Genomic DNA, 27,652 nt, shown 5'->3' on the forward strand with positions numbered 1-27,652 from the left:
TTCTCCTTCTTAATGTACAAATTCTTAAGCCCCAGAGTGTACATACATTTTGTTTTTATTACATTTTTATAATCTACATTTACATGGATATATCAATACACTTCTAATAACAATCTATACATTTGAAGACATAATCTTTTTTTTTTATTGCAATTTGGAATCAAAGTAAGCAAGATTGCTTAAAGTATTGCTACAGTTTCTCTTTCCTAAAGCTTCTCTCTAATGTTTAACACGTCACTGGGACAGTCTCGTTCGAACAACCGAACATTTCCATCTGGCTACAGCCCTATTACACTACTGGAAAAAGGTGCGTTGCTTGCTATTTTGTGTATTAAGTTTTCTGTTTTTTGCATACAACTTCAGATTCGTGTGTGGTCCTTTTTCTTCTTTTCCATAATGCTGGTGTCCTTCATCTCACTGTTTCCCACACACCTGTGCACATACTAGATGCGCACATCTTTTTTTTTATTACATATTTTAAATATAAATAGATGTGCACACAATGCAAATGATCTGCGCAAAATCTTAAATAAACTGTCATGTGTTCACAGTGTTGAAGCTCTTCTATTAAGACGTAGCCACTTCTGTTTTGCACAGTGAGGGTGAACAAAACCATTTCCTATGACTCATTTGAGTTATTTATGTGTGCCCTCGCACATTTCCACTCACACTCTTTCCAGTGACAGTGGCATGGAAACCTAGGGTTACTTATTTTAGCCACACTTCAAAATGAGTTTTCTTACTCAGCTTGTTTTCCCCTACACTACTGCATTTTGAACACTGAAGAATAAACATTATAGCTGCATAGTGCACCATGAGCAGTTCTGTTGTCGTTGTTAGGACTTGACTTCCTGTTTCTATTTCACAGAGGTAAATATAGAGCAGATCAGCTGTAGAAATGGGGTCATACCGTACAACGAAATGTTTGTGGCTTATACAGCAACAGTGATGATGGCTGCAAACTCACTTTTGCTATTAGCCACACGTAAGGGATTTTACAGTGGTACAATCCACTATACAGCATGATACCAGCTAACGTTAGAGGCAACTACTATGTCTAACTCGGTGCACATGTTGTTACTGAAACATTAATTAATGCTTTGGATGTGGGACGACTCTTGCAGAGCTGAGCGTTTAAAACACAACGGAGGTAGGGCTTCAAATCAGTCAGTGTCATGGTAGATGAAATCAGTCTCTTGCACATTGAAGGATGCATAAAGTCCATGCTTTTTTTTAAAAACAAACAAACAAACAAACAAACAAACCCCCACTCGTTTCTGTTCCTCTTTGAATGAGTCCATGACTACTGCAGAGCGCTGATGCGAAACACGCAATGGTTTGAGAAGTCAGAGATGCCTTTTACTCCTTGTTCTCCCGGTCTTCATTAGCTGTAGTGCTGTGCCGCCTCACTCCACCCCATGATGAATTACATTTACGAAAACTGTCCTTATTAAAGATGGAATTCCATTGGAAGCCCACCAGCTAATTTGGCTTTTTGAGTCACGTGGGTGCAGGCCTCTAACTTCACAGTGTGCTTCTTCCTGATTCGTCCTGTTTCTCTTGCCATCAGTAAGGGGTGAAGAGAATCGGGCCATGCGTGGTGCGAATGGGACCAGGGGCCGGTCTCAGCAAGTTCAGCGGTGCACCCTGTAGAAGGTGATGATGAGGATGGGGAGTCGGCCCCGGAGGGCGCAGTGCCAGCTGACTGGAGGAGGCGGCGGCAGCCATGGCTGCAGCAACAGCCAGGGGGTTCGGTAAAAGTCCTGCTCCCAGAGTCTTTGGAAGCTCCTGCGAAAGATTCAAACAGGAGGAGTTGATATTGATGTTATCATACCGCAGAGACAGTCAAAGAGAGCACCGGCATTATGAAGGAATAAATAATCACACATTAACAAAAAAGATTTTCATAATAGTGAGGGACAACAAGGAGGATAGTTACAGGACATTTTTATTCAGGTAGGGAAAACTCACTAGAAACAGTGTTTAAAAACATAAAGAGAATTCTTCCTTATAGATGAATATGTCTCTCAGAGGCAAAGAAAATGTGACAAGTTTCATTGATTTCTTTTTTTTTTTTTTTTGAGCCAGAAAATATATATATATATATATGTATTTTATACTATATAGTGGCTTAATGGGACATTCGTTACACTTTTGGAAGACCAAATCCACACACCCAGCAAGTTCTTTGTGTTGTAAAACTCTTCAAGTGAAGTCTTTGCCTGCACAACCAATGCCGTTGCTGTTTCTGTTGCTTGTTTGCTTAATCTTTGTTTGGTAAATCTGACCCTAGCAAACATGCAAATGCAAACGTTACATTTTACAATCCTTAATTGTAACAGTGACGCCATCTGTTGGAGAGTTGACGCTTTACAACGATTATCTTCCTGATGTATTTTGAATCAATTCAGAAAGAGATATTTAGGGAGGACTTGGAAGTATGAGGAACAAATATAATGATTAATAAACAGCCTCACTTTATTTTGAATGTGATCTGTTTCCATGATGAAGGCTGGTTGATAAAAGTGATGTCTAGTTCTTTTCTCTCAGTTTTGTTTAAGAGACACCGGCCATTAATGCGGTTCACAATTTCACTGTGTATTTTTATGCGCATCAAATCAACTTTAATTGGTGTAGAGACTCTTGCACTGGCCAAGGAAAAATCTAGTTTCAGTCATCTTGTAGGTAAACACGAGAAACAAACACTGGTTATCTACCATGAAGTCTGTGCGCTTCTTGTGTCGGCTGAGAAGTGGGTTCGGCTTCCCTGCAACTCCATCCCGATGCCTCCGGCTAGATATATGCTGAAACATGAAATTAGAAAAGTTATCGAAATGTTTTAAATGCAGTGATTAGCTTGAGCTTTGGCCAACCTTTGCGCTCCTCACCTGTTTCAACTGCAACTCCGAGTTCACTCTGACGTTGCAGATCTCACAGTGGAAGGTGCGTTCCTGAGTGTTGGGGTCGGATGACAGCTCCCCTCCCTGTTCTTGGCTGGGTTTGGGACCAAGACGAGGGTATGCTTTGATGGGTCCCAGTCCACTCCGGGCCTCTAGAATGGTTTTGTGTTTTGTACCTAATTTTTTTTTTTTTTTTTTTCAGAAAAGAACATCAAGGGAAAAGAAAATTACTTTGGTATTACTGGTCTTGAACATCTGTTAAATTATGAATCGATTACCTATGAAGTTGCCTTCAACTGTTATGGATTGAAATGGTAAAAGTAATATTTTTATGGATGCGACCTAAAATGCAAACCTGTAATGGAATGGGTCCAAAGTGCTCTATCATTCTTACTTATATTGATGTGTTTGTATATTTTTAATATTGGGTTTGTTTCCCGAACAATTTTAATGTGACAATGTGGGTTTTTTTCACCGCTAGAGAGTGCGAGTGAACCATAATTTGTAAATTAATGTTCTGAAGTTGTAGCATATTTGCTCATAACAGAGAAAGATTTTATTCTCAATCTATATGAAGGCGATAGGGCAACTGTTGAGATAGATGGGAGCAGGCAGGGATTCCCGTGGTCTGGCTTGGTATACAAGGGGATAGAACAGGCTCGAGATCAACAGACAGAGAGGGCGTCTGATGTGACGCTCTACGCCAGATGAAAATACCACCCGGGCTTCACTTAGAAATTTTTCACGACCTTATATCTGACAGTAATGAAAATCTCAAATTGCCCCTTTAAAATGCAGATAAAAGTCGTTGGCAATAACGTATAACAGGTCAAACATGTTGTTGCACTTGGATTTTGGATGGCAATTGTGTCGTCCCTTAAAGGTCCTGTGTGTAAAAATTGGCTCGATTTATGATTTTTATATTAGTAAAGGCCCATGAATACGTTAATAACAGCGGATACGCCCAGACTTTCACAATAAAAGTCAGTTGGTCTTCCTACTCTGAGAATGCTTCTCATATATATAAGAATATACACAGAATAATAAGGGTCTTGCTTCTGCAGTAGTTAGCTGCCACCTTGCACTGCCATTTTTTATGGAGGCCCACCTGACAGTGGCATAATTACAGAAAGCGCTATCAGGTGAGCTTCTTTAGATACCAGACTTCCTTACACACTGGACCTTTTAACAGTTGAAGTGGTGCGTGAATGTGCAATCTTGTCGCTGCCGTGGTGATGCCGTGTCTTCAAACAATGCAGTCTGAGGTTGAACTTGCCTTTGTTATGCGCCTCCAGCTGTGAGAGGGAGTTGACGGCTACTTTGCACAGGGAACAGTAGAGGAGCTTTTTGGCTTTCTCTTCCTCTGACCCCCCTGAAGAAGGGCTGGATGCTGGGGACGGGGTGTCGGGGAGGCTGTCCACCACCACAGGTTCGGCAGGGGGTGTGCTCACTGCTGCAGAGGGGGAGGGGGAAGATGACAAGGCTGCGTTGAGGAAGGGCGAGCAAGGACACTCGGGTTCCACCGAGCCCGCTGTTGGTAGTGGGAGGTGGTGGGAGGGCAAAGGTGACTTGCTGGGGTTGTCGCCGACTTGACTGTCATCTGTCAACAACACAACACACAGGTTAGCCATCAACATATTTTTTTTACTTAAAAAAAATAAAAATAAAAATAAAAAAAAATAAGAAAAAATACTGTAAAAATATTATGAAAAAAATAAATGATAGAAACTAGCAAAAGAAATCAAGGATGGACCTTTCACTTCTATGAGGGGTTCATTGAATAGACAGACACCCAATGCTGTTATATGGTGTAATAACATATCAAAGGTGGTGCAGACCTTGCCGATTAGGATCGGACTCGGGGCTGGATGGTTCAGGGCATGGTGGAGTGGATGAAGCAATCAGTGGCGGGTTTGGCTTATCACCGTCTTGGTGACGGCCACTCTTGCACGTCTCAATGCCCTTCACTCTCCGAGCATGGCGATTCCCCTTATAGTGGGCCTCCGCTTGGCTCTGTTCAAAGAGAGGTGAGAGATGTTTGGTTCATTACAGAAAGCCTCCTACTGGTGTACAGTTTGGCATTTTAGTTTTGATCAGGGAATTGGCAACAGATATTTTCATAGGTTAACTTGACACGCATGTAGCATAGTAGCATAGAGCATGTTAGTGACTGCACTGCATTCTCAAACTAAAACAGTTATCTGGATGGTAGAGGACAAGACTTTAAATTATACAGTAAGTGGTAATATGGTGATTTGTCATGTAGCCTTAATAAAGTGATCCAGCAGATGGCAGCATTGCAACTACAAAAATGGCAGACCGCTTCACAATACTGTCGCAGTATTCTTGTATTATCGCTTTTTTCTCATGGAATTGTGTCAAATGTATATTTCTTTTAAAGCTAACAAAGTTCCTTATATGCTTCTTTGGAATTTAATGGTATCTCTGCTTTGTTGACACAAAGTCCAGGTTGAACTAAATCAGCTTGTTGAAGCTTTAATTGCATGATAGCGTCTAAATAATGATCTGCTACATGTAGTATATCCAGCTGTGGTATATATGCAAAAGACAGGAGAGAAAGTGACTTGAATGGCCCTTTGGCTGATGGATGGCTTGCTGGCTGAAGAGCTGATGAGGCCGTCTAAAGAAGATCTGCCTCTATGATATTCCTGTCCCCGCTCACTAGTCGTGTAATCACTGAACTGGCCTGCTGAGCTGATGATGATTATTGAGTGGTGGGATTATCTAAAAGACTGAAAAGGCTCCAAGACTGCGGGAGACCAGAGGCGCTTGACACTCGGCTGCTGAGACGGGAAGAAATGGAGCAATCAAGAGGACTTTGTGTTCACGAGTGCGTGTCTGCCTGCCTGTCCTCATGTGATTGCACTCAAACTCTCAGACCTTCAACAGGAAATGCAAGAGGGTTTAATCACAGCCTAGCAGAGGGCAAAATCATACCAACGTGCACTTTAAAGGTACATTAAGTAAGGTTGTTATTGAGCAAAACTGGATTCAAAGTCAGATTTTCTTTTCTTTTTTTCTTTTTTTTTTAAACATCTGGTTAGAATGCGGTTACAGCAAATGATCTGTTTAAAAAACAGCTCCTATTTATAGCACAGGATTTAGAAGCAAGGCTGGTTATGATTTTTTTTTTTTCTGACAAGAAAGTCTGTCAAACCAGACAAACAATGACCAAACAATCCAGAGGTCACTTCAAAGATTCATTGACAAAGTGGAAGAACAGCGCTCAGAGTTCATGATCTAAGATGCTGTTAAATTGATGCGGATAAGAAAGTTGAACAGGAATCACCTTCCACTATTAGACAGTCCCAAGGCGTTTATAGTCATAAGGTTAAAGTAGGTAGGCAAAGAAGAGATTTGGAATCGTAATGGGATTGCTCCTGGTAAGGTGGTAAAATCTATCCTATTCTATATCTATTCCAATAGGTAACTTTTTCAACAGGTCACTTTGTTGAAAGTTTATTTAAAGGTGCGGCACCACTTGTGGGCAGCGGGGGGGGGGGGGGGGGGGGGGGGGGGGGTGCAGGGGGAGCGTGAGGAGATTGGCATTATGACAATAACAAGCCTGAGGACGTACATGCAGGGAAACATGTGACAGGTAGATGTCCAGCGCTCCGCAGCCGCAGGGACGCACGCTTCACTCAATGGACCACTGGGACATGTTTTGGATGCCTACTATAAGACGGCGGCATTAACTGCCAATGATAGTTACCCATATAGCTCTCTTCCTGATTGGTGATGACAGAAAAGCAGATATAGCCCTGCCTGTGTAACCCAACACCGCTGACTGTTGCCATCCAAAACCCAGCAGACACCCCTCGACACCCAGGAACACACGACAGCGCAAAAGGAATGAGTGAAGCCTTTTTATTTTTGCATTTTTAATCTGTAAATGTTTTTTTTTCTGCAGCTGCTCGGCTTATTCCCCCCCCCTCACTTGCCCCTGTTTTAGTTTTACCTCCCGCCCCTTGTGACCTTCAGCGTTAGGGCTCAGAAAATCTATAAAGGTGCATCAAGAATATAAAGCAAGCTTTATGAGCAGGGGTGGGGGTGCGGGTGGGCGGGGCGGAGGAGACCGTGGGACGTAAAAGAGATTAATGCAGCCAATGTCTGGAGTTAGAAGGAAAAGTGAATAATAATAAAATATAAATGATGCTCTGCAAAGTAGGTGAAACAGACAGAGAGAAGCTATGAAAAGCCCATGGAAAGCGGGATTAAGATGAATGAAAAGACAGAGATGGGATTTAAGCGGGAGAAAATGAGAGCAAGTGGAACGTCCCCCAAATCCTTCGTCACTCTCCGAGCAGGATGTGCTTTGATGTTTTATCTATAACGCGACAAAAAAAAAGAAGAAAAAAAAAGAAGGGAATGCGGAGGGAGCCCATCTAGCAGCCAAATCAACTGTATGTGGCTCTGGTAGCCGGCGATGGCAAGAAGGAGAGAGAGTGAGGCGGGAGGGAGGGGAGAGAGGAGGAGGGGTGAAGAAGAAGAAACGTGAAAACGGACACAGGGGGAGGAAAGAAAAAAACAATGCGCAAACTAAGTGGCTGAAGACGGAAATGAGAGGGTGAGACGCTGTGGTGGTGGTGGGGGACAGGGTTGACGAGGAGAGCAGGGAGGCGAAGGGGCGGAAGGAGAGGAACGTTGTCCAGTGTGGCACTGCAGTGGTGACGGTGGCTAATGCAGCATGACGTGACGTCACCCTTGCAGCAGCGCTGAGCCCAACACTGTCGGGCTAATCTGTCCTTCTGCGGCCCCAAATGAGTCGCGGCGTTACAATGACAACATGTGTGGCTCCCAGTGAAAAGAGGGAGGGAGAGTGGGGAGGGGGCGCCAGTTTAGGCTGCTGCCACTTTACACCAGCTTTCACTCAGCCAGCAGCAGGGAGTCACATGAAAAGGACCGTGAAAGAATCCCCACCCCATAAAAAATAGAAAAACACATCAGAATGTTTTTTCTGCTGCGGCTCGCCATCGCCGTGCACAGACTGGGCCCAGCCAGTGCAGCACTGTAAGCAGAGTATTCCTTCATTATTGAAGAATGTTCCGGGAGCTCCCAGTCTCTCGGGTTACCCTGGAGTCGTGGGGTGTCGAGCGGCTGCAGAGCAGGCGCGCGACCGGGCTGCCGCCGCTGCTACCGCTGCTACTTCTGCTGCTGCACGGTCGGCCGCATAACAGGTGGCTCAGCCCTGGGGGTCTCACACTTGAGCCGCACCGGTTAGACCAGGGGTGGGCAAACTTTTTGACTGGTGGGGTCACAATGGGTGCTAAAATTTGACAGAGGAGGGGGCCGGAGCAGGAGCAGATGGATGACGAGTTTTGGTGACACACCTCATAGGAGAAAAAAACTTATCATGGGATATGTAGATAACGCGCTTTAATGTCTATTGAAAATGAACAAAAGCAAAGTTACAACAAAATCTGTGTCTACCCTTGGTATTTAGCTTTTTAATGAAATTACTCTTAAAACAATGAAAAATTGATGAAATACAGCAATTTTATGACTGAAAGATTCTCTTTACCTGAACTCCCTCCCATTGGGCCGGCCAGCTACTTATCATTAGCTAGAGACAGTTAGCACTGCAGTGTGTTGCCAGCGGCCATCGACACATATTATCGGCGTATTATTGTTTATCAATGTTAATCGATCATAAGCTGACAGGCTCAGAGAGTCCTCACAATGCTGTCAATCACTTGTACAATCCAGAATGGGGCGAGACCTCACCGGCTTTGTGTTGGCTAATTCAGCTAGCCACGTTCGCTGTCTCCAATGCTACTAGCCCAAACGACGAAATTGGACAGAAAGAAAAAAAAAAAAAAATCACCCTGGTGCCGTTGGGAAACAGTCTGCGAAATATCTAAAACCTGGAGGTGGAGGCAGCTAAGTGTGCCAAATTGATGGACCTATTTGGCGCCGTTGTCACAACCCAAGCAGCAGCAGGTGCTACGCCAGGAGACGAGCGAGGGTGGCTGGGTCAAAGTCAGCAGCAGGAGCCGGTGGCGACCGATGAATAGCGATGATGAGTGGAGGCAGGCAAGGTTAATAACGTTAGCCTGGGGCTGGCTAGGCTATTTTTTTTTTCAAAGTTAAAAAAAAAAAGAAAAAAGAAAAAAAGCTTTTACTTGAATGTGATGTTACCTTTATTGACAAAGTCAAGCAGTCATTTCTTTATGCAATGCTTTTGCTGCAAAGTAGCCCATGAAGTTTTATGAGAGCAGAGTGTGTGTTTAATATTATTGTTAATATCACACGTTGTCATTGTCACTCATTGAGAATAATTATGGATATAGAATTTTTTTTTGCCAATTCAACGTTTCTTTTCAGGAGTTTCATTGTGCACCATTGTTGCAATTAATCGTACAGGCCTAAGGAAGAGGTTGAAATAACTCTAAGCAGCAGAACCAGAAATCTTTTAACAGCAAAGTACCACAGTGACCTATTTGGTCCTTTCCATTTCATTTCTTCAAACCGTCACGTTTCCACCAGGCAGGGTGACTGCAGGGTAATATACTCTTCCCTGCTGTTTGATTTTAAAGAGAAGCCAATACTGTTCTTTCACACAAAAGTCACCCTCAGTTTCATTATCTCCTGCCCCGTTTATTTCAGCACTTCCATCACATGCTGGCACGCAGCTGGTAATGGAGTAAAACGGATCCGGTGTGCTTCGTCAGCTCGAAGGCCACAGTGAGGACGGGCTCCTGTGAACTGCGGTTGGCCCTCACACTTCTCATCCAATTAAAAAGCCATCAGAGTATATTTAAAACCACTCCTTCCACTTCTTATGCCGTCATTTCCATCATCATTCTGTTGGCATTATCTCTTAGGCCATATAGAATCATTGCCTTTTAGGCAATAGTTCTTGTTTTACAAAAAGAAACCTCAGTGCAGTGAGTTTGAATACTGTGAATGCAGAATCTCAGGAAGCGGACAAACTACAAACTCTGCTAACTCTGCTAACAGCTCGTTCAATGATTTCTTTTAAAGCGAACAAACCTCTGAGTTGAAGCGGATCTGACAGATGTTGCAAGAGATGATTGGCCGTTTTGTCTTCACCATAGGCGGGCCAAAGGTGTGCGTCATCACGGCTTTCTGGACAGGGTCCATCTGAGGAGAGACATTTCAGAGGTCATTTCGAAGATTCACTGCCACGCAGGCGGCAGAACCTGTTTCTGGTATTCTGTGGTTCAGTTGTGGACGGAAAAAAACTCCCGATAAATGCTGTTGGTGCAAGGAATTAAACAACGGGTGATAGAATGTAGAGGGTCAAAGAAGGGAGTGATGTAAAGTAGTTTGACTAGAGAGACAGCTTTCTGATCCGTGGTTGTGCATGCTTTCATTGTGGTCTGGGAAGCAACCAGGCAGATATCTTTTGCTCCAAAGGAAAATCTCATAAATGAACCATCCATGAATTAAATATTGGGGGGAAAGTGTGTACTGCATTTCTTAGACTTAGGAGTTGGCATACTTAGTCAGTGTTGGTATTAAACATTGAATTAATTTGAGGCACTCTAATAGACTCATTACAGTGGTCTTTACTTTCAATTTGGGGATCAAAAATTATTTCAAGAATTCTTCTCTTAAATTAACTTTCTAGACAAGCACCGCACCCTACTAGTCCATGCTGTTCATGCTGTCCAGGCCTTTTTCTTTTTTTTTTTTCATTTTTTCCAGACCTCAGACGGACAGAGCTTGGTTCAGCAGCCACGGTGCTGGGTGCTGCCATCATTAAGCAGCCAGGAGCACGCAGTGGTTTTCCTCGGCCTCTCGTCTGCTGCTGCTCAGACCGTGAATGCACGCTGCCAAATGAGAGACTGTTTACGCTCGTCTCTGAGCACCGGGGGAAATGGTGTAATTGGTCTAAAAACCTGAATCCTGTTTGAAAGCTTTGTTGGAATATTTATAGACTTTATCTTGATTATTTATTTATTGGTCTATTTTTCTCCTGCCTCTTTGCCTCTTGTCTGCTTGCTGGGATCTCCGTCTTTTGCTATGCGGAGGCCAGTGCACCTTCACATTCGCTCTGTGGGTGCGAATGTTAAAGAGAGTGCATTTGTGTGTGTATAGAGTATATACTGTATGTATTCTCTATAATAAATTGTTTTACAAATGGGTAGAAACAACTGTAAACACCCTTTACAATTTCTTTGTTTTAACATTGTTTCGTTCTTCAGCCAAAAATGCCAACGTGAGTAACTTTTAACAAAGATCTACACATCAAACCATCTGTTTCATATTTTCAAATAGCTGCAAGCTGTTGTTCGAGCTAACCACTCAAATATAAAAGTTGTTGTGAATTTCTTTTTTCCTTCAAGGAGAGCGAGATTATTCATTATACATTTCAAAACAAATCAACAAATTGTATCGTGCATTGATCTGACTGATCTGGGAGCAGAGAGCACACAGCCTGTCTGTATAACATAACAGATTCATTTGTATTTAAACTGGAGTTTGAGGTACCGCTAGATGTGTGTTACTCCAAAAACATTGCAACGTTAAACTTAAGGCAAGAGTCAGCGTTTCCTCCAATCAAGCTGTAATACTTAAGTGGCACCAGGAACCAGGTTTGCGTGTCTGTCACCTGCAGAGATGTGTCAGCACCACAGTGTGTGCGTGTGCATGTGCACATGCGCGTGCACGCGTGCGTCTGTGTGTGTGTGTGTGTGTGTGTGTGTGTGTGTGTGTGTGTGTGTGTGTTATATCGGCATTTGCTGCCAGACTGACCTTCGCATGAAACTCAATCTGGAAATGAGAGGGAGCTGCAGAAAATGCTGACAGTGGAGAACGCAGCCCAGGGCTCTCATACAATTGATTGGCTGCATTTCCTTTTATCGCAGTGAAACAATGGCTTGTGCATTTTTTCCACATTGTGCTGAAATTCATTTTATTTTATTGTATGTATTTACACAGAATCCCCCTCATTGTTGCGTTTTCACACGATGTTTTATCACTTGTTCCACAGCAGCGACTGAATGGTGGAGCGTGAAACCCGATGACGTTTTGTGTTTCCACTTGCAAGCGTGATTGCGATGGCTCACCGTGTTGAAGTTGTGGAAGAGGCCGATGCTGGCTGGGTGAGGGGACTCCAGGGAGAACTGGAGGAAAGGCTTCATGTCCAGCGGGGCTGGGATGACAGACGGGCTCCTGAGGAAAGCAGGGACCGGCCCTGATCGATTAATGCTTCCTGTGGGAGAGAGAGACCAAAGGGAAAATTAGTGATCAAAGCCCTTTTTTTATTATTATATTATTTTTCGTTTCTGTTTAGCTAATACGTTGCAGTTTCTCACGCTCCTTGCGATCTTGAGGAACAAACTTTAAATCTCACGGCGGCCAGAGCAAACAGCTGCAGTGAAACTGCCTCCGCCGCCGGTTAAATGCACCCAGCTCTCCAACTCTTTAAATCTAAGCCCTCGTCGTCGGAGTCCTTTTCCCACACTGAGCCCCAGTACCACCCACATCTCTTCCCTCAGTCGCGGCTCTGCTGCAGTCAATGCCTGCACTTGAGGAGAAAGTCTATGATGGGCAGCAGGGCTAAGCTCCTTAAGCCTCACAGCTGGGGCGCCGAAGATATCTGCCTTTTCTCCACTTCTCCGCCGAGCATAGTTCTCTATCCCCATTTCATGGTCCTTATTCTGTCTGCCTGCCTCCGTACAGCCGGGTTTTGTACGTCCCCTCACTCCTGCACCAGTCCTCCTGGCTGTTTCAGTCCCTCTCATCCTCTCTCTGTTTTTCTGTCTTCTTCTAATTCCGGTACTTCTTCCTTTTTTCTTTTTCTTTTTTTTCTTTTTAGAGTAAAACCAGCGGGGTGCCTCGGGCCCTGTGCGGCTCTGCAGAGAGCATTTGTATAATCTTTTTCCCCGGAGAATATGTGCAATCACGGCGCTTTTGTCGCTGCTGCTTTGTGGCGACGAGCACAACAATTATGATTAATTGTCGACGGGAGGAAGGAAAAGTCCATTTTGGGTAACGGAGGATCTCCTTTCATTTGACAGCCGGGAACATGTAAAGAACATATGAGCTGCGCTAAAATAGATAGAAGTCTTTCTTATTTTAGCATTTCAATTCTGACTGTACCAGTTCCTGGGAGCCAGCTGGTGCTCGGCTGTATTGTCATATGTGTTTGGTCACACGAGAGGGAAGGACTCTGAGAACGCGGGGGGGGAAATAAGATCTAAAAGTTGGGGTCGTGGTTTAGATGTCCTTCAGACATGCCACAAATCCCCGCGATCACATGGTGGCTATTATCACCTCTCCTGTCCAACCACGGCGAGCCGAGTGCTCCGTGTAAAAACTGGCAGCAATATCACACCTTCGTTCACACCAGCACACAGATCTGGGAATGAGTGCACCCAACATCCGATACGTCGTGGAAGCAAGACCGACTAACCCTAACCCATAAAAATACTTAGAATGATTATTATCCAAATATGTGTTTAGCCAAAATGTAAAGCTATCCCAAATGTGGCTGCAACTCAAACCCCAACCAAAAAAAGGGGGACGTGATGATAAATGACTTTCACTTTAAAGACAGCCACAATCAGGCATGAGTAAATAGGAAATCTGATTGTGGGAGTGTCTTTGCAAGGTTCTATACACAGATATTTATTTTTCATCCTGCTCTCCAGTGGATGGAAAAACAAAACACTCCCTCGCCTCCCCTCAAAAATCTCCATGTTTAGTCCTGCCCCCGAGAGTTTTTCCCCCTCTAATCTTCTGATTCTTTGCTGTACCTTCCATGTTCACAAAGGACCAAAAAAAGCAGCGGTGAATCACTGTCAGAACAGACATGTGCTTCATAAAACGGGTATCAGTGAGGACCACTGCCACTCTCAGATCCAGTGTCGGCAAGTAATCTAAGCAATCACTACTGTAATTAAACTACTTTTTAGTAACAGAGTAATGTAACGGGATTACTCTGGCAAAAATGGTAATTATATTATAATTACCATTATAATTCCTTTGCTTTTCTGAAATATTTCACAAGTTAAAAATATCTTGTTATGCACAGACTGTCTGAAATTTAGATAAACAACCAAAAACAACGATGTTGCAGATTGATGATGCAGCCGTGCATGCGACGTCATTCATATGTGACGATGCACCAAAACAAGCATGGCGGCGACAAAAGAACAAACAGCGATTGCATTTGATAGCTGGAAATACAAACATTATTTTGAGTTCATCTCGTCTAAATGAAAGAAAATTGTGGTTCTTTGTACATTACCTGTAGGAAACAAGACATTCTCAACTGTTACTTTATTTTTTTTTTTAATTCAAGTAATTATTAATTGATTACTTATGAAACAAAGTCGTTAAAGAAGTAATCAGATTACTTTTTAAGGACTAATCAGTAGTTGGGTTACTTTTATGGAGAAATCCCAACTACGCTGCTAAGATCTCCATGCATGTGTTGGACGGCGGCACATTTTGTTTCTGCCTCCACGTGAGTGTGGCTCCGGTCGGCTGGTGTGCGCTGACCTCCCCTCCTCCTCTTCTGCGGTGATTAACAATGACATCAGATAAGTGAAGCAGCCTCGACTCTCTCCGCCAGAGAGCGCGGAGAGGGAGGGGACCACATTGATCCGACACATTTCCCAGGAATGTGAGTGTGTAAGTGTCAACGTGTTGGCAAACTCTATAAATCCAGACCCCGGACTCCCCAGCCTCCGCTGCTCCACCTCGCCATTAAAACCAATAGACGCCGCCGTCGTCTCACGCGGCCTGTCATCTTTATGCCTTGTTTTTTTCTGATGCAAATGTTTGGCTGGGGGAAGGGAAAAAAAAAAAAAGATCAATGCCGATGTAATGGCTTATTGGATTTCATTGTAGGTTGTGAGGAAGAAGTGGTTGGACGAAAAAATGAAGAGACACTGGGAGAGGGGAAAGAAGCAGAGGCAGAATCTTATTGTCACCATAGATTTCACAAAGCCCTGTGTATGTGTGCGTGCGCGCGCGTGTGTGTGTGCGTGAGTGTGTGTGTGTGTGTGGGTGTGTGTGTGTGTGTATAGACACGCCGATATGCGGTGAGCAAGGCCTCTCTGATTGCCAATTCATTTGGCCAATCTAGGTTTAATGATAGTGAGGGTTGGATCCCTCCATGTCCGTGGCTCTGTGACACTGCAAGGAGGCTCTTCTGCCTTTCGTATTCTGTTTGCGTGCATCCTAACGCCTCGTGATGGAAACTGCACTGACAGCAGGACACAATGTCTCCCAAGTGTGATAAAAGGTTAAATCCCCCCCCCTCCCCCCCCCCAACACACACTCTTCCCCCAATCCCTACCTATCCTGAAACGCAGCCAACTTTAATGTTCCTTCAACTTTCCAGGTTGACTTTGCAAAAGCTTCCTGAAATGATCTTGTGTTGGTGAAGATGATCCCTGACACCCCCACACCCTCTTCATTCCGCAAAGCAGCAGGTCTGTCAACCTGAAAGAGACAATCTCCTCTTTTTTTGCTCTTATCCTCAGGCTTTGCGTAGAAAAATGTCCCAGTGGACACATGACACACGAGTCTGTGAGACGGCAGACAGCTCCGGTGTGTCAGTCACTGTCCGTCCATCTGTCCAGTCTATATCACTGCCTCTCCTGCGCTCTGAGTTGCGGGATCCCAGAGTCCCATCACAGCTTTGTTGGAGCAACAGTCTGGGAACGAACACCCTGGACAGGGCAAACACAGGGAGAAAAACAACCAGTTCGGCTAACCCTGGAAATACACTGGGCACGGGCGCAACGCTAAATGATAGCGGGGAGGAGCGGAGTGTTTTAGCTGCCGCACCAGGCCCGGATGCGACACAGTGTTGTTGTTGTGGCTCCACCGCCTGTCTTTTCACAGAAGGTTTCAAGACATTTATTTGGTGAAAATGGCTAACTTCATTTATTTCCCATTTAAATATTTAAAAAATAGACATGTCTACACCTGTACTGTGTGTGGCTGAATGTATAATGCATTTCTATTTTTATCCCGCAAGTTTTACCGCGAGTGTGAATGATACAATATGTTGCTTGTATTTTATTTTTGAGTGATTTAATCCCTTTTAAACACAATATATTCATTTTATACACAGTTTTCTGTGATTTTCTTACCTCTTGCAGATCCATTAGCGACGCGTGATGAAATAAAATGGAGACGGCGCGGGAAAAAAAAAACCCTCAATTGACTACAATAGGCGCAAGCTGCACTCTCGTTTCACGACGCGCCCGTGTCCAGTGTATTTCCCCTGTAAGACCTACGGACAATTTAAAGCTGCTTTCCTTTGTGTGCTTGTCTTTGCACAGTGGTTGGACCAGGAGTGATGGCACACAGCCGCAGGGACGCTGAACAAGGGTTCCTGAAGGAACCGAAGCCACGACCTTCCTTTGATCGGTGTGATCAAGTCAAATTCTTCATTTACGTCTTATTTTCTTTTCTGACTTTAATCCCGAGCGGTGTAAGTGCAATATAACTGCGTTAGCGGGTCTAACCTTTTGAAGAGGCAGAGTGCTAACTTTGCTGTGGCTGCGGGGGGAAGATGGCTCTGCCTTAATGTCGCATACTGCCGCTGCGAAGGAGCGAGCGTGAAATCCAATTTACTGCAGCTCGGCTTCCCCTCGAGTCAAAGGCGACTGTTCCAACCTAAGCAGGGGACGAACGACAGTGCGCACGCATGCACACACACACACATACATAGACATAGACACACACATATACACACGGGCTCACATGGCAGCCTCTGGCCCGAATGAACGCTTCTCAAGGAGTCGTTTAGAAGTCCAGATCTGATTAATGTTGTGTTTGTCTTGGTGGAATCCTGACAAGGAGGGGCGGGTTGGAAGTGCAAGGAAGAGGAAGAGGAGGTGGAGGAGGAGGAGGAGGAGGAGAGCGGAGTGGCGCTGAAGGAGAAAGTGATTTCACTCTGCACTTTGTTTTAATGATAGATGCTCTGCGCCCCCAGTGACTTTGCTTGAATGCCACCTCACTGTGGACCCTCAGTGTTTGTGTGTGTGTGAGAGAGGAAGAGAGAGAGAGAGAGAGAGAGTGAGAGAGAGAGAGAGAGAGAGAGAGAGAGAGTGAGAGAGAGAGAGAGAGAGAGAGAGAGAGAGAGAGAGAGTGAGAGAGAGAGAGAGAGAGAGAGAGTGAGAGAGAGAGAGAGAGAGAGAGTGAGAGAGAGAGAGAGAGAGAGAGAGAGAGAGAGAGGCCGACTCTGCTGACTGCTTTACCTTTAAAGAGGACAATTGCATTGGAGGGTTTTTGTGGCGCTGCCATTAAAATGTATGTATTTGTCCTGGTAAGTGTTTATGGTGATTTCATTCACACAATGCTTATTAAGAGGTAAAGGAGATAACAGGGAGGGATTCGCAAGGATCTGGAAACGATTAGCAAAGCCGGGCTCGCTCGGAATTAACGGCACTGTGGCTGAGCGGATGGAGTCGATCAGAGCGGCTGGAGTCGATGTGGGGGGATGGATGGAGTCGCCCGGATGGGGAAGGGAGATGAGGTGAAAAGAGAGGGGAAGCACGGTGGAGGAGGGGGAGGGAGCCGCATGTTTTGAGGTGAGTCCAAGGTGACCAGAGGAGGTAAAGAGCCGCGTTAACCTGCAGGTTAATGCGCACGAGGACGGAGAACGATGCCTCAGCTGCAGCGTGTGGCGCACTGCAATGCTGCAATGTGCGTCTGTGTTAAACTGTGTAGCGCGAAAAGCCCGAGTGCAGCGGCGAGAGGCGTCAGTGCAGCTGCTCATCAAGGTCAACCTTCACTTGTATGTCCAAAATGCCAATTATGCACAAACGTGTCGTTTTCTTGCCCGATGCTGCACTTATTTGTGTGCACGCTCTTGTTCTGAACAATAGAGAATTGGGAATAGTAGAAAAAAAAACAACATATAATGCACAAACAGCTGCGCTATTAATTTGCGTGCTTTGCCCCATGCGCTACAATGAGTTTCCACTCTATGCAAACTGATGACCCTGAAGCCAGTGATAGAAATATAAATTCACTTTGTCAGCACCGCAGCTGATCATGAAGCATCATGAGGGCATTTTACTGCCTCAGGGCGACGCTAGGCGGGGAGCCTGCATGCTGACATTAAGGTAAGGCAATCTGTCAAAAGAAACAACCAGTTAGACGTTTATTGCTTCAATCATGAGACACAAGCAGTTCATATCACTGCCAGTGTAGGAACGACTGGGATGTACATAACAATTTGACACCTAAGACACCTTTGAGGCATGAAGAACCTCTGCTTTAAGATGTATGATTATATATCTGATGGGCAGCAGCACGGCCCTTTTTTAATTTCTGCCAACAAATGGGTGTTGTGTATATATGCAAATATCTGCAAAATGAACTAAGTTCTATCTAAGGGGTTTTTAAAAACAAAACAAACTAAAAAAAAAAACACACTAGATTTTCTAATGTGGCAGCACAATTTTTTTGTCAAACATAAACATGTTTGTGTTCCAATTTTTGCTCGAGTAAGCTTTATACTAAAAAAAAAAAAAAAGAGACTAAAAATATATATATTTCAGCACCGTATCCTTGTGTTTGTCTGCCAGCTCAGTTGTGGGAAAGATGAAACTTGTCAGCCTATTGAGACGTTTCCCCTTCAGGGAAGCACTGAGGTGACCTTGTGCTTGCTTGTCGACATGCTGCAGCACTCCGTTTAGGGCAAACATCATGACCTGCAGCTGTGCAAAAATAATATTGTTCTGTTTGTCGATCCGTCCACACACCTGCCGGCGCATAGAAAGATAATGTAAACCTTAAGCACGCAGAGTCCACAAACGGGCATGTGCGCGTGTGTGTGTGTGTGTGTAACAATGGCATCAGTCATACAGGCACCAGGTGCATCTCCTACAAGCACAGAGGACACACAACAGCAGCCGACACTTGATCTCAAATAAATGAGGGGCAGGAAAAGACACAGAGGGAGGACATAAGCTGCTGCCTTACATTTATAGTTTATTGTTGTTCTTTACCACAGATGCAGAAATTATAGGTTGTATTTTGAGAGCTGCTTCATTGCCTTGCAGCACTGCCTTTTGCAACACAAAGGAGTCGTGCAGACTGGCTGGTGGCTCGGTTGTGGTCTGCGTATCCATCCAGAGGCCAGTAAACGACAGAGATGCTTTACGACAGACAGTGTTTGCAACTTGAAACCAGTAATTGACAGGCTTCATTGTTTTGTGCCCCCTGATTTAGAATTTCTACTTTTGCCACCATGATAACGAGTCCTCCGAACAGAATGCCAAACATCCCACAGCCTCGGAAAAGAAAGCAAGACGCTTTAAATATCACCGGCCTGACATCAGCCCTCCATCACTTTGACGCCTGTTAGCGCACTGTGTAAAGATGTCAAAACAACCAGTGATCCTATCAGACCAAATATTTTGGGTCTCACCGTTGCTAATCGCATACAGGGAATGCCAGTGTCAGTAATGTGAACAGATTAGGGGAAGAAAAGTTGTTTTTATTTATAAATACATGATTTAGCATTTTGGCTGGTTGATAGTAAAATTTAGTGCAAGTTTTTTCACTTCAACGCTTGATGTGTATTAGCATTTTTTACCTTTCTTTGACACTGCATTACTTTGACACTGCATTGCTTTGCAAAAGATGCAGTTATCCAAATAATTGATGGTATATATTTGTGTGGGATGTTTTTTAAACTGTAGCGACACCCATGACTTCCAGTCCGCGATAAGCTTTTTAGAAATTTTATTTTGTTAATATTTAAGTTGATGGTTCTTGCATCACATGTTATTGTGCACACAGTGAATCTAACAACCTCTATTATGTCCAATTAGATAATGAGTTTGCAGTTCGGGAAAAACTCAAATCAATTTGACTCTTTAAGCCAAGACTATGTTGTGCACATATAAAAAGAAAATGTGTCAGTTTGTCCAGCATGGTGGGTGACCCACGCTTAGTTTAAAATGTCAATACTTCTCATGGCTTACAGCTTTGCCTCCATTTAAAGGTCAAGTTGCAGTCGGTGTGCACCTGTGATTCTTAAAGGAGGTTGCAGAGGAGGGAAGGATGAATTGGACACACACACACACACACACACACACACACACACTGGCTTGCTCGTAAGCACACATTTATGGAGTACCTGTTGTGCAGGTGATGAAAATCATGAAAGGTTCTTGATGGCGCTGACCGAGGTGCATCCGACTTGATGAAGCCTTGGATGGTTTTTAAATAAATCATGTCCTCAAACCTCTGGGTTTGAAATATTCATCATTAAAATCACACAGGAACAAGTAAACTGCGCTCCACACTGCTGAAAGAGACCAGCTGGCCTTCACAGGGCCATTGCTTCAAAAGCGGGGGAACAATTTTATTTTCTCCTGTGTGTTTGTCCTTCCTTCCCTCACTGAAAACCTTCTTGGTCTCTGTACTTATATCAAGATTTTTCATAAGGAACCTCCTCTTGTTGTTGCGATCTCTGTGTGTTTAGCTTAAAATACACACAGAGTTAAAAGCATCGGCCGTGGAGAGAGATTTCTGCGAGCTTGAAGATCAAAGCAGGCTTACAGGAAGACTCTAGCAGTTGGTAGGAGCGAGCGAACAAAAGTGAAGTCGGCACATCTATCATCCACCGCTGACCTCGTGGAAAAGACGACTGTAGCTTATCACATTAAAGACAGACTTTCAAGGCCATGTTGAAAATAATGAAGAGCGGAGACGTTTCAGTCTGGGATCTAAATCAGAATAGTGCATTTTTTTGTCTTCGGTAATAACCCAGCGTAGATGCTGTACCAGACTAATTTTGCAATATTGTCCTCCGGTGTATTTCTCCATTTAATGACACCGAAAGCATTGAACAGCTGCTTAATAATCTGCAGTGATAAACATCGAGTCCATTAAATTGAATACACGAGATGTTGAATGCACCTAATTTACATATAAATAGATATTAAACTCTGTTTGTTTTTTTCCCTCCTCTTTGTTTTTCACCATAGACAAATTTACACACACAAAGCTTGTGAGGGAGCTTCACATAAATACTGATGCTTTCTGAATCTCCACCCATTTCCTGTAGTAATGCTGTGCACTGTCATGGATGTGAAATCAGAAAAAAACCACGTTTACACTGGAAGCTATTTCTCAAACCAACTGTCACACGTCCGAGTCGACATGAGTTCCAGCATCCTCTCTACAGTCAAAGTAGCAGCAAATTACGCAATAGTTCAGTGATCTGAGTTTCAAGTCAAGAATTACTTCAAACTAAACACATGAGCACCTCTGTATACATCTTCTAGGTGCTATGTTTCTGATTGCCTCATATCACACAATGTCTCCATGTGAGCGTGTGAACTTGAGTCTGTGTATGTTCTCATGTAAAACTCCCAAGACATTCTGGATTCCAGTGCTGCCATCCAGGACCGTTCTGAGTTCTACAGTTCTGAGCCACACAGTCACATGCGTATTTGCTTGTGAGCAGTTTTTAGAGACTGTTAATCATGTAGCCCCCCTGCTGGAGGCTCACCAGCCCGACAAGATGTTTCATCATCGCCGCCCCAGGCGGTGCTCCCCTGCAGCCCCTGGTGCAGGGGAGCCGGAGCCTGCAAGTCAACAGTTCATTGGAGGGGAATCAAACCTAGAGCTGTTAGTTGCTGTGAGGTGGTTGCACAAACTTCCCTTCACCTGCTTTTATAGATGAAAGTAAAACCCTCTATAGAAACATTTGAATAGTCAACAGCATGGTTAATGGTGCAGAAGGGCCTTTTTTTTTTCTTTCAGCTTGATTTGTTTTAGGATGCAGCTTTTATTTTGGCGCATGACCTATCTGCCAATAGCAACAACACACAGGATTTGTGACTATACTCAAGACAACTGCCAGAGTTTGATCAAGAAATATCAAAATATCCCAATATCTGTTTCACTGATCGCCCAGTTATGTTATGTTTCCAACTGACTATGAAAGCCCAAAAGGAAAAAGTCTAACCTGTTCAAAAAAACAAAAAAAAAAACAGGGGGAAACCTCATACTCAGGAATTAAAGGAAACATTGCAGCAGCAATACCAACACCAACATTTTTTTTCTCAATGTCAAACCAAATGGATTTGAACATTTGGCATAGATAGTTCCCCATTAATCTTAATCACAATCCTGGAAGCAGCAAAATCCACCCTCAGCTCATCCGAGCAACGCCTCATGATGTCCTGAACTCCAAACAAAGCAGCCAAACTTCCGGGCGATGCGTTTGCCTGACAGAAAACTAGCATTGACTGTGAAGAAGAAGAAGAAGAAGAAGAAGAAGAAGAAGAAGAAGAAGAAGAAGAAGGAGAAGAACAACAACGACGACAACCACGCCAAATCCGTGAGATCAACAGCAGCAGAGAGAAGAAGCCCAGTTCCGCTGCCTCACCCAGCATCATCTCCAGTCCGTCAGCTGTCCTCTCCTTCCCACGGTGTCTTTCTCTTCCTCACTTCCTCCGTGCTTCCGCCAGCCGCTGACGCTCGAGCCCGAACCTCACTGACTCTCAGAGTGAAGATGTGGGACAGACCTGCTCCGACATCAGTCACATTCACATGTCCTCCTTCCTTCCTTCGTGAGTCCCCTTCTCCTCCTCCTCTTCTCCTTCACATGTGACGCTCTCCCCCAGCAGACCCCCGACGCGCGTCTCCCATTCAGCTCAGCTTCTGCCGGAGGTGGGAAAACTACAGTGGGAGCCCTGACTGGAGCACGTGCACTCCAGCCGACTGCGAGGGAAGCCTGTAATTTATTCACTGTTATATATGCAAGCCAGACGAGGGAGCAGTGGAGAATACAGCTGAGATGGAGCACTCTCTCTCTCTCTCTCTCTCTCTCTCTCTCTCTCTCTCTCTCTCTCTTACTCTCTCTCTCTCTCTCTCTCTCTCTCTCTCTCTCTCTCTCTCTCTGTCTCTCTCTCTCTCTCTCTTACTCTCTCTCTCTCTCTCTCTCTCTCTCTCCCTCTCATATTTTGGGGTTGGGTATAACCTAAAGGCACCTTGCATTCTTGGATCCTGATTGGCTGGGGGGCTCTGCCAATGAGAGCTCGGTGTGTTGAGCGTTTTCTTGGGGTGTTTGGATTAGGGAGCATGTGATAACGCTGCTGTCGATTCTGCTCTCCCCTTCCCTTCATCCGCCTTTAACCAACCGCTGCTGCTCACTTCTCCCCCTTCATGTCTAAACCTATTATTTACATCGCTGAAAAAATAATTAAGAGTTGGCTAAACTGAAGTAACATAATAGGAGGCAGCGTACATCAACTGTTCAGAAAAATGGCCACGATTATAAACATGCTATTGTTGCTAGCTAGTTACTCGAAACAAATGTACGAATTATTGAATAGGAAATAAAAATGAGGACCAGCACTCTAAAAGTTAATGTTTCTGAATGTATTTTGTAGCATCGTCTGTTGGTTTGCGAAGGGGGACCCCGGCCAGATGCCAGTCCTGTTCGCGGGGCCGTGGCCTGGAAAAGTTTGGGACCCCTGATCTATATGGCAGGTGGAGTGACCCGCTGGTGTCTTTCTCTGTGGGTTTTTACAACCTGAACTGTGAGAGTGAATGCTGTAAACACTACAACGGACCTGACGACACAGATGTCGTGGCAGACAGGAGTGCAAGTTGAAAAAAAGGAGAGGAGCCGAGGGTCTGGATGAAGAGACGTCTGCATGGGAAGCATAAGGTTTGAATATGTGGGATGTGTATTTTGAGCAGTGCCGGATATTCCGGCTGCTGTTTGAGCTGGTGGTGCAGGCTGAGCTCAAAGACTGAGTCTCACTTCACGCAACATTTAACAGCAGGGCTAATTTATTCAAAGCTGATGGCTGCGCTAACGTCTGTTCAAGACTTTGCCAAAGTCTCTCTGACAAGATCAGCACAGTCACTGGACGACCTTCAGCTTTATGCAATATGAAGTGCTTGTGTGAGCATGGGTGTGTGTGCGTGCGCCCGTGTGTGTGTCTGCCAGTGTGTGCGGTTTAAGGTTTCCTCATTAGTTGGGTCGAGCTGAATAATGCAGGTGGCTGTATTGTAGTGGTCAATGGGCCAGGTGCTAATGTGACTGTGTGAGGAGAGGGGGCAGACACAGCATGACTTTAATGGATGTCAGCATGGAAAGCCGAAACCAGACTCAGGTGACACACCATCCTGCCAGTGTGTGTGAACGTGTGCATGTTCGTGTGTCCCACGTGGAAAGCATTACAATGAAGGAAGAATGAAGTTTAAAAACACTTTGAGGACCATGAGAAAAGTTAGACATTGCAAGACCCTGTGTCCCTTAAACTGCTTCAGAAGATCCATGAGACATGTCAACTATAAAGATTGACAAGTCTCATTGATCGGAATAAGTCTCGAAATTATTATTTTTTAAAAAAAGAAAAAATAAACTTTTAGATGCGCTGGGCTCTACATGACTTTTGTGTTTTACCAAGTCCATTTAACTATTGTATGTATGCAGGGTATTTGTGTGTTAGTTAAACTGATGCATAGCATGCATCAGTTTCCACTTGTGAAACTCATGCAGGGAATTTCCGAATGCATTGTTCTAAAAAGAGTTCATTCATCTTCACTTCAAATATTTGCATCTTCACCCACTGGCATCAGAGTTGTAAGTGGCGTTTGAAGCCATTCACAGATCTGTGTGTGATTATTTGACGTCAGCCATCCCGTCATTCTCTCATGTTACCTCGGGATGTCCGTAACTGTGTCGACAGGCTTGTTGAGCTCTAATTTTAGACACTTGCGTTAGTATGTGAATCCTGAGGAATCTCGCCAGAGCTTAATGAAGTCTTTATTTCATCATGTCTGAGATGGAGCTTGTGCAGGTCTTAAAACATCAACAGAAGACTTCATTCAGTCTTTGTGGAGTTTAGACTTTTTTTTTCCTTTTTTTTTTACCAATCACATTTTGTTGTAATGGTAATGATGCTGTTAAACAAAATGCAACACCAAAGAAAAATACAGATATAGAATAAAGATTTTTTTTTTTTTTTTGGGGGGGGGGGGGGCAGTTTTCTCAGCCATTTGATGGAGCTTCTTGGATCTCTTGCTCCACTTGTTCTATGGTGAATAAACTGAAGAAAACTCTTTCATTTGTTTTTCATAGCATGGCTTTTAAAACCAACTATTTAAGCATATACTGTGTGTGTGTGTGTGTGTGTGTGTGTGTGTGTGTGTGTGTGTGTGTGTGTGTGTGTGTGTTTGTGCGCCTTCCAGGCTCTTCTCACTATTCTGTCATTATTCTGTTCCACAAGTTCCAGGCTGACACAACTATCAAGATATTGTCTATAATGGTCACTAATGTTATGTTGACTGATCAAGTTTTGGACTGAATTTGAAAATTTCTCTAATTTTGACAGTTTAATCAGTGACTGCACTTCAGTTCCGACTGTGCAAACCTTTTTTTTGTCTTCACTGAACCAATACAGTGTCTTTACTCCTTGGTTGATCAATATACTTGTATGTTGCTCATCTAGTAAACCCAACATTTTAATCCAATAACGTTCATGAATGAAACAACAAAACAAACATTTTACACCATTTTAAAAGGTCTATTTTTTTTTTTAAATGTTCTGGGGGGGGGGGGGGGGGGCAATATATTCAAGGTACTTATCTTGTTTTAACTACTGGTAATTCCGACATACGACTTCATCTTTCAATCTGGAAATATTTCATATATGACTTATCTATATTGTCTGAACTTGCAAGTGTCTGATGTAATTAATGTAGCCACACAGATGACTGGATATTAATGACTTGAATATAGATGGCTATTATCCCTTCTATGATGTGTAGACTACGCAGCTTTGAGTCATAAATGTCAATACCTGAACTGCCCTGCAGGCTGTTGCTGAATACCTCAACATCACAAAATTTCTTTAGTGCTCTGATGCTAAAGACACAACACTTTGGTCAAAGTCATCACTGAGGCAGCTCTCCTTATTTTTCCTTTCTGAACTGTCTATTTTCTGTTGCTACTTGTCCTGCACTCAGGGTCGGGGATCCCAGCTGTCTTTGTGCGAAGGCGGGGTTGCACCCGGGACAAGTCGGCAGTTTATCGCAGGTGCCCCTATGAGCGACTTATGAAACTAAAATGAATGTGCAAGGTCAGGGGTCAGAACAGGTCCAAATCGGTTTGCTTTCATCAAAGCAACAAATCATCAAAGCCTGATTTGAGCCGGGCCCTTTATTTCTGCTCTGAATATTGTAATAATGAGGGGATCCCAGCTTGTCCAGCCCCCTCACTTCATTCCAAGCTGATCAAAGCCGGAATGTTCTGGTGTTGTGTGTGGCTGAGCGTTGCTGAGTGCTTGCCGGTGATCTTACCTGTGCCCCACATTGCTTGCTTGTGTTGCTCCTAACAGTGCGAAGTCGCCTCCTCCGTCCAGAACAAAGTCCAGCCAATACTAAACAATACAGTCCAAGGTTGCCTCGGAGGGAAAGAAATGTAACATTGCTCTAGATGCTGCCAGGGAGATGAATGAAGTGACATCTAGGAAAGCCCGGAGTCAGTCAGCTGGAGAGTGAAGGAAGAAAACATGGTGCATCAAACAGCAGGTGGCTGGATGCTTAGCTCCTTCATCTTCCTCACGGTCTGTTTGCCTCTCACGCTCCTCATCGTGTTCTTTTCACATCCCTTTTAATCCCTCGCTGGGTGTTTCTCTCTCTTTTCTGTGTCCTCCCGCTGTATTGTCACATCTTCCCCTCGCAGCGGAACCCATAAGTGTGCGAGATTCCACAGGCTAATTCTGCTTCACAGAACGGGGGAACCTAATATGTGAGGACAACTGTGCACGGCGAGAGATACATGCAGACGGAGTGAGTGAGTGAATGTGAGAGAGAGAGAGAGAGAGCGAGAGAGAGCGTGTGAGGCGAAGGAGGGGTGATTTGGTGGTGGTTGAGAGTGGGGGGGGGGGCACTGGGGGATTTGTGCGTAGTGACTTATGGCAGATAAGAGCCAACCCAGATCGTTGGTGATTGTTGTGAGGAAGAAGGTGCCTGATAAGTGGTTAGAAAATGACAGTAAGAGAGAGCACGTTCATAAGCTGGAGAAATAATTGAAGTTTACATGATATTTCTGAAAAGGCTAATGAAACATGATTTGGTTAATGACTAAAATGCATGCTATACATACATATAAACTGGCAAGTTGTGTGCTGGCAGAGAACTTCAGTTCTTAAGTGTGTATTTGTAGACACTTTAGGACTTTGAAATGTAAAATGAAATTAAAATATGTAATTTAAATTACTGAGTGCAATAAAGAATTTTCTTCAAACGGTTCCCCAGAGTGTCTAATGCATTCATGCAGAGGAACTTTAAAGGTCAGAAAATGGTCAATTTAAGAACCTTATTATTGCTAGACTGCAGTGACACAATCATCTCTCAATTAAAACAGCACATTTAGCACTGTGTTTATAGCTTTCCACAAAAGATTCTTCCTGCTCATACTATTTTACCCACCACATGTTCACACGTGGATAAGACCAAGGTGGCTGCATGGTTTCAGGTGGATGTTTCCACTGTCCTGGCAGCAGTGTTGGCGCGCTTTTTTTAGTAACAGAGTAATGTAACTGTATTACTCTGGCAAAAAAAAGGTAATTATATCATAATTACTTTATCAAGTAACGATTCCATTACTTTTCTGAAATATTTTGCAAGCTAAAAATGTCTTACTGTCCACAAAAGGTCTGAAATTTAGAAAAACAACCAAAAACGACGATGTCGCCGATTGATGATGCAGCCATGCATGCAACGGTCATTGACATGCAACGACGCACCAA

The 27,652-nt window shown here is 44.1% G+C and overlaps 1 protein-coding gene across 2 annotated transcripts; it reads right to left on the reverse strand.

Annotated features, from left to right (window-relative positions):
- Positions 1–37: 37 nt before the first annotated feature.
- Positions 38–27,312, reverse strand: LOC142895951 (zinc finger protein 385A-like). Of its 2 annotated transcripts, none has more exons than XM_076037325.1 (8): positions 26,199–27,312; positions 11,957–12,102; positions 9,915–10,025; positions 4,739–4,913; positions 4,177–4,500; positions 2,889–3,076; positions 2,718–2,804; positions 38–1,788 (listed from the first exon to the last, which is right to left on the reverse strand). In XM_076037325.1, the coding sequence occupies exons 1-8, from the start codon at positions 26,209–26,211 to the stop codon at positions 1,567–1,569; spliced, it is 1,266 nt and encodes a 421-aa protein (XP_075893440.1). In that variant the 5' UTR covers positions 26,212–27,312; the 3' UTR covers positions 38–1,566. The 2 variants fall into 2 exon arrangements, with proteins under 2 accessions (XP_075893440.1, XP_075893441.1); XM_076037326.1 differs by lacking the exon at positions 26,199–27,312 and adding an exon at positions 22,270–22,474.
- Positions 27,313–27,652: the final 340 nt, after the last annotated feature.

Source organism: Nelusetta ayraudi, unplaced genomic scaffold, assembly GCF_046127955.1.
Source record: "Nelusetta ayraudi isolate G7.1 ecotype Tasmania unplaced genomic scaffold, CSIRO-AGI_Nayr_v1 ptg000050l, whole genome shotgun sequence".
NCBI classification, from domain to species: domain Eukaryota; kingdom Metazoa; phylum Chordata; class Actinopteri; order Tetraodontiformes; family Monacanthidae; genus Nelusetta; species Nelusetta ayraudi.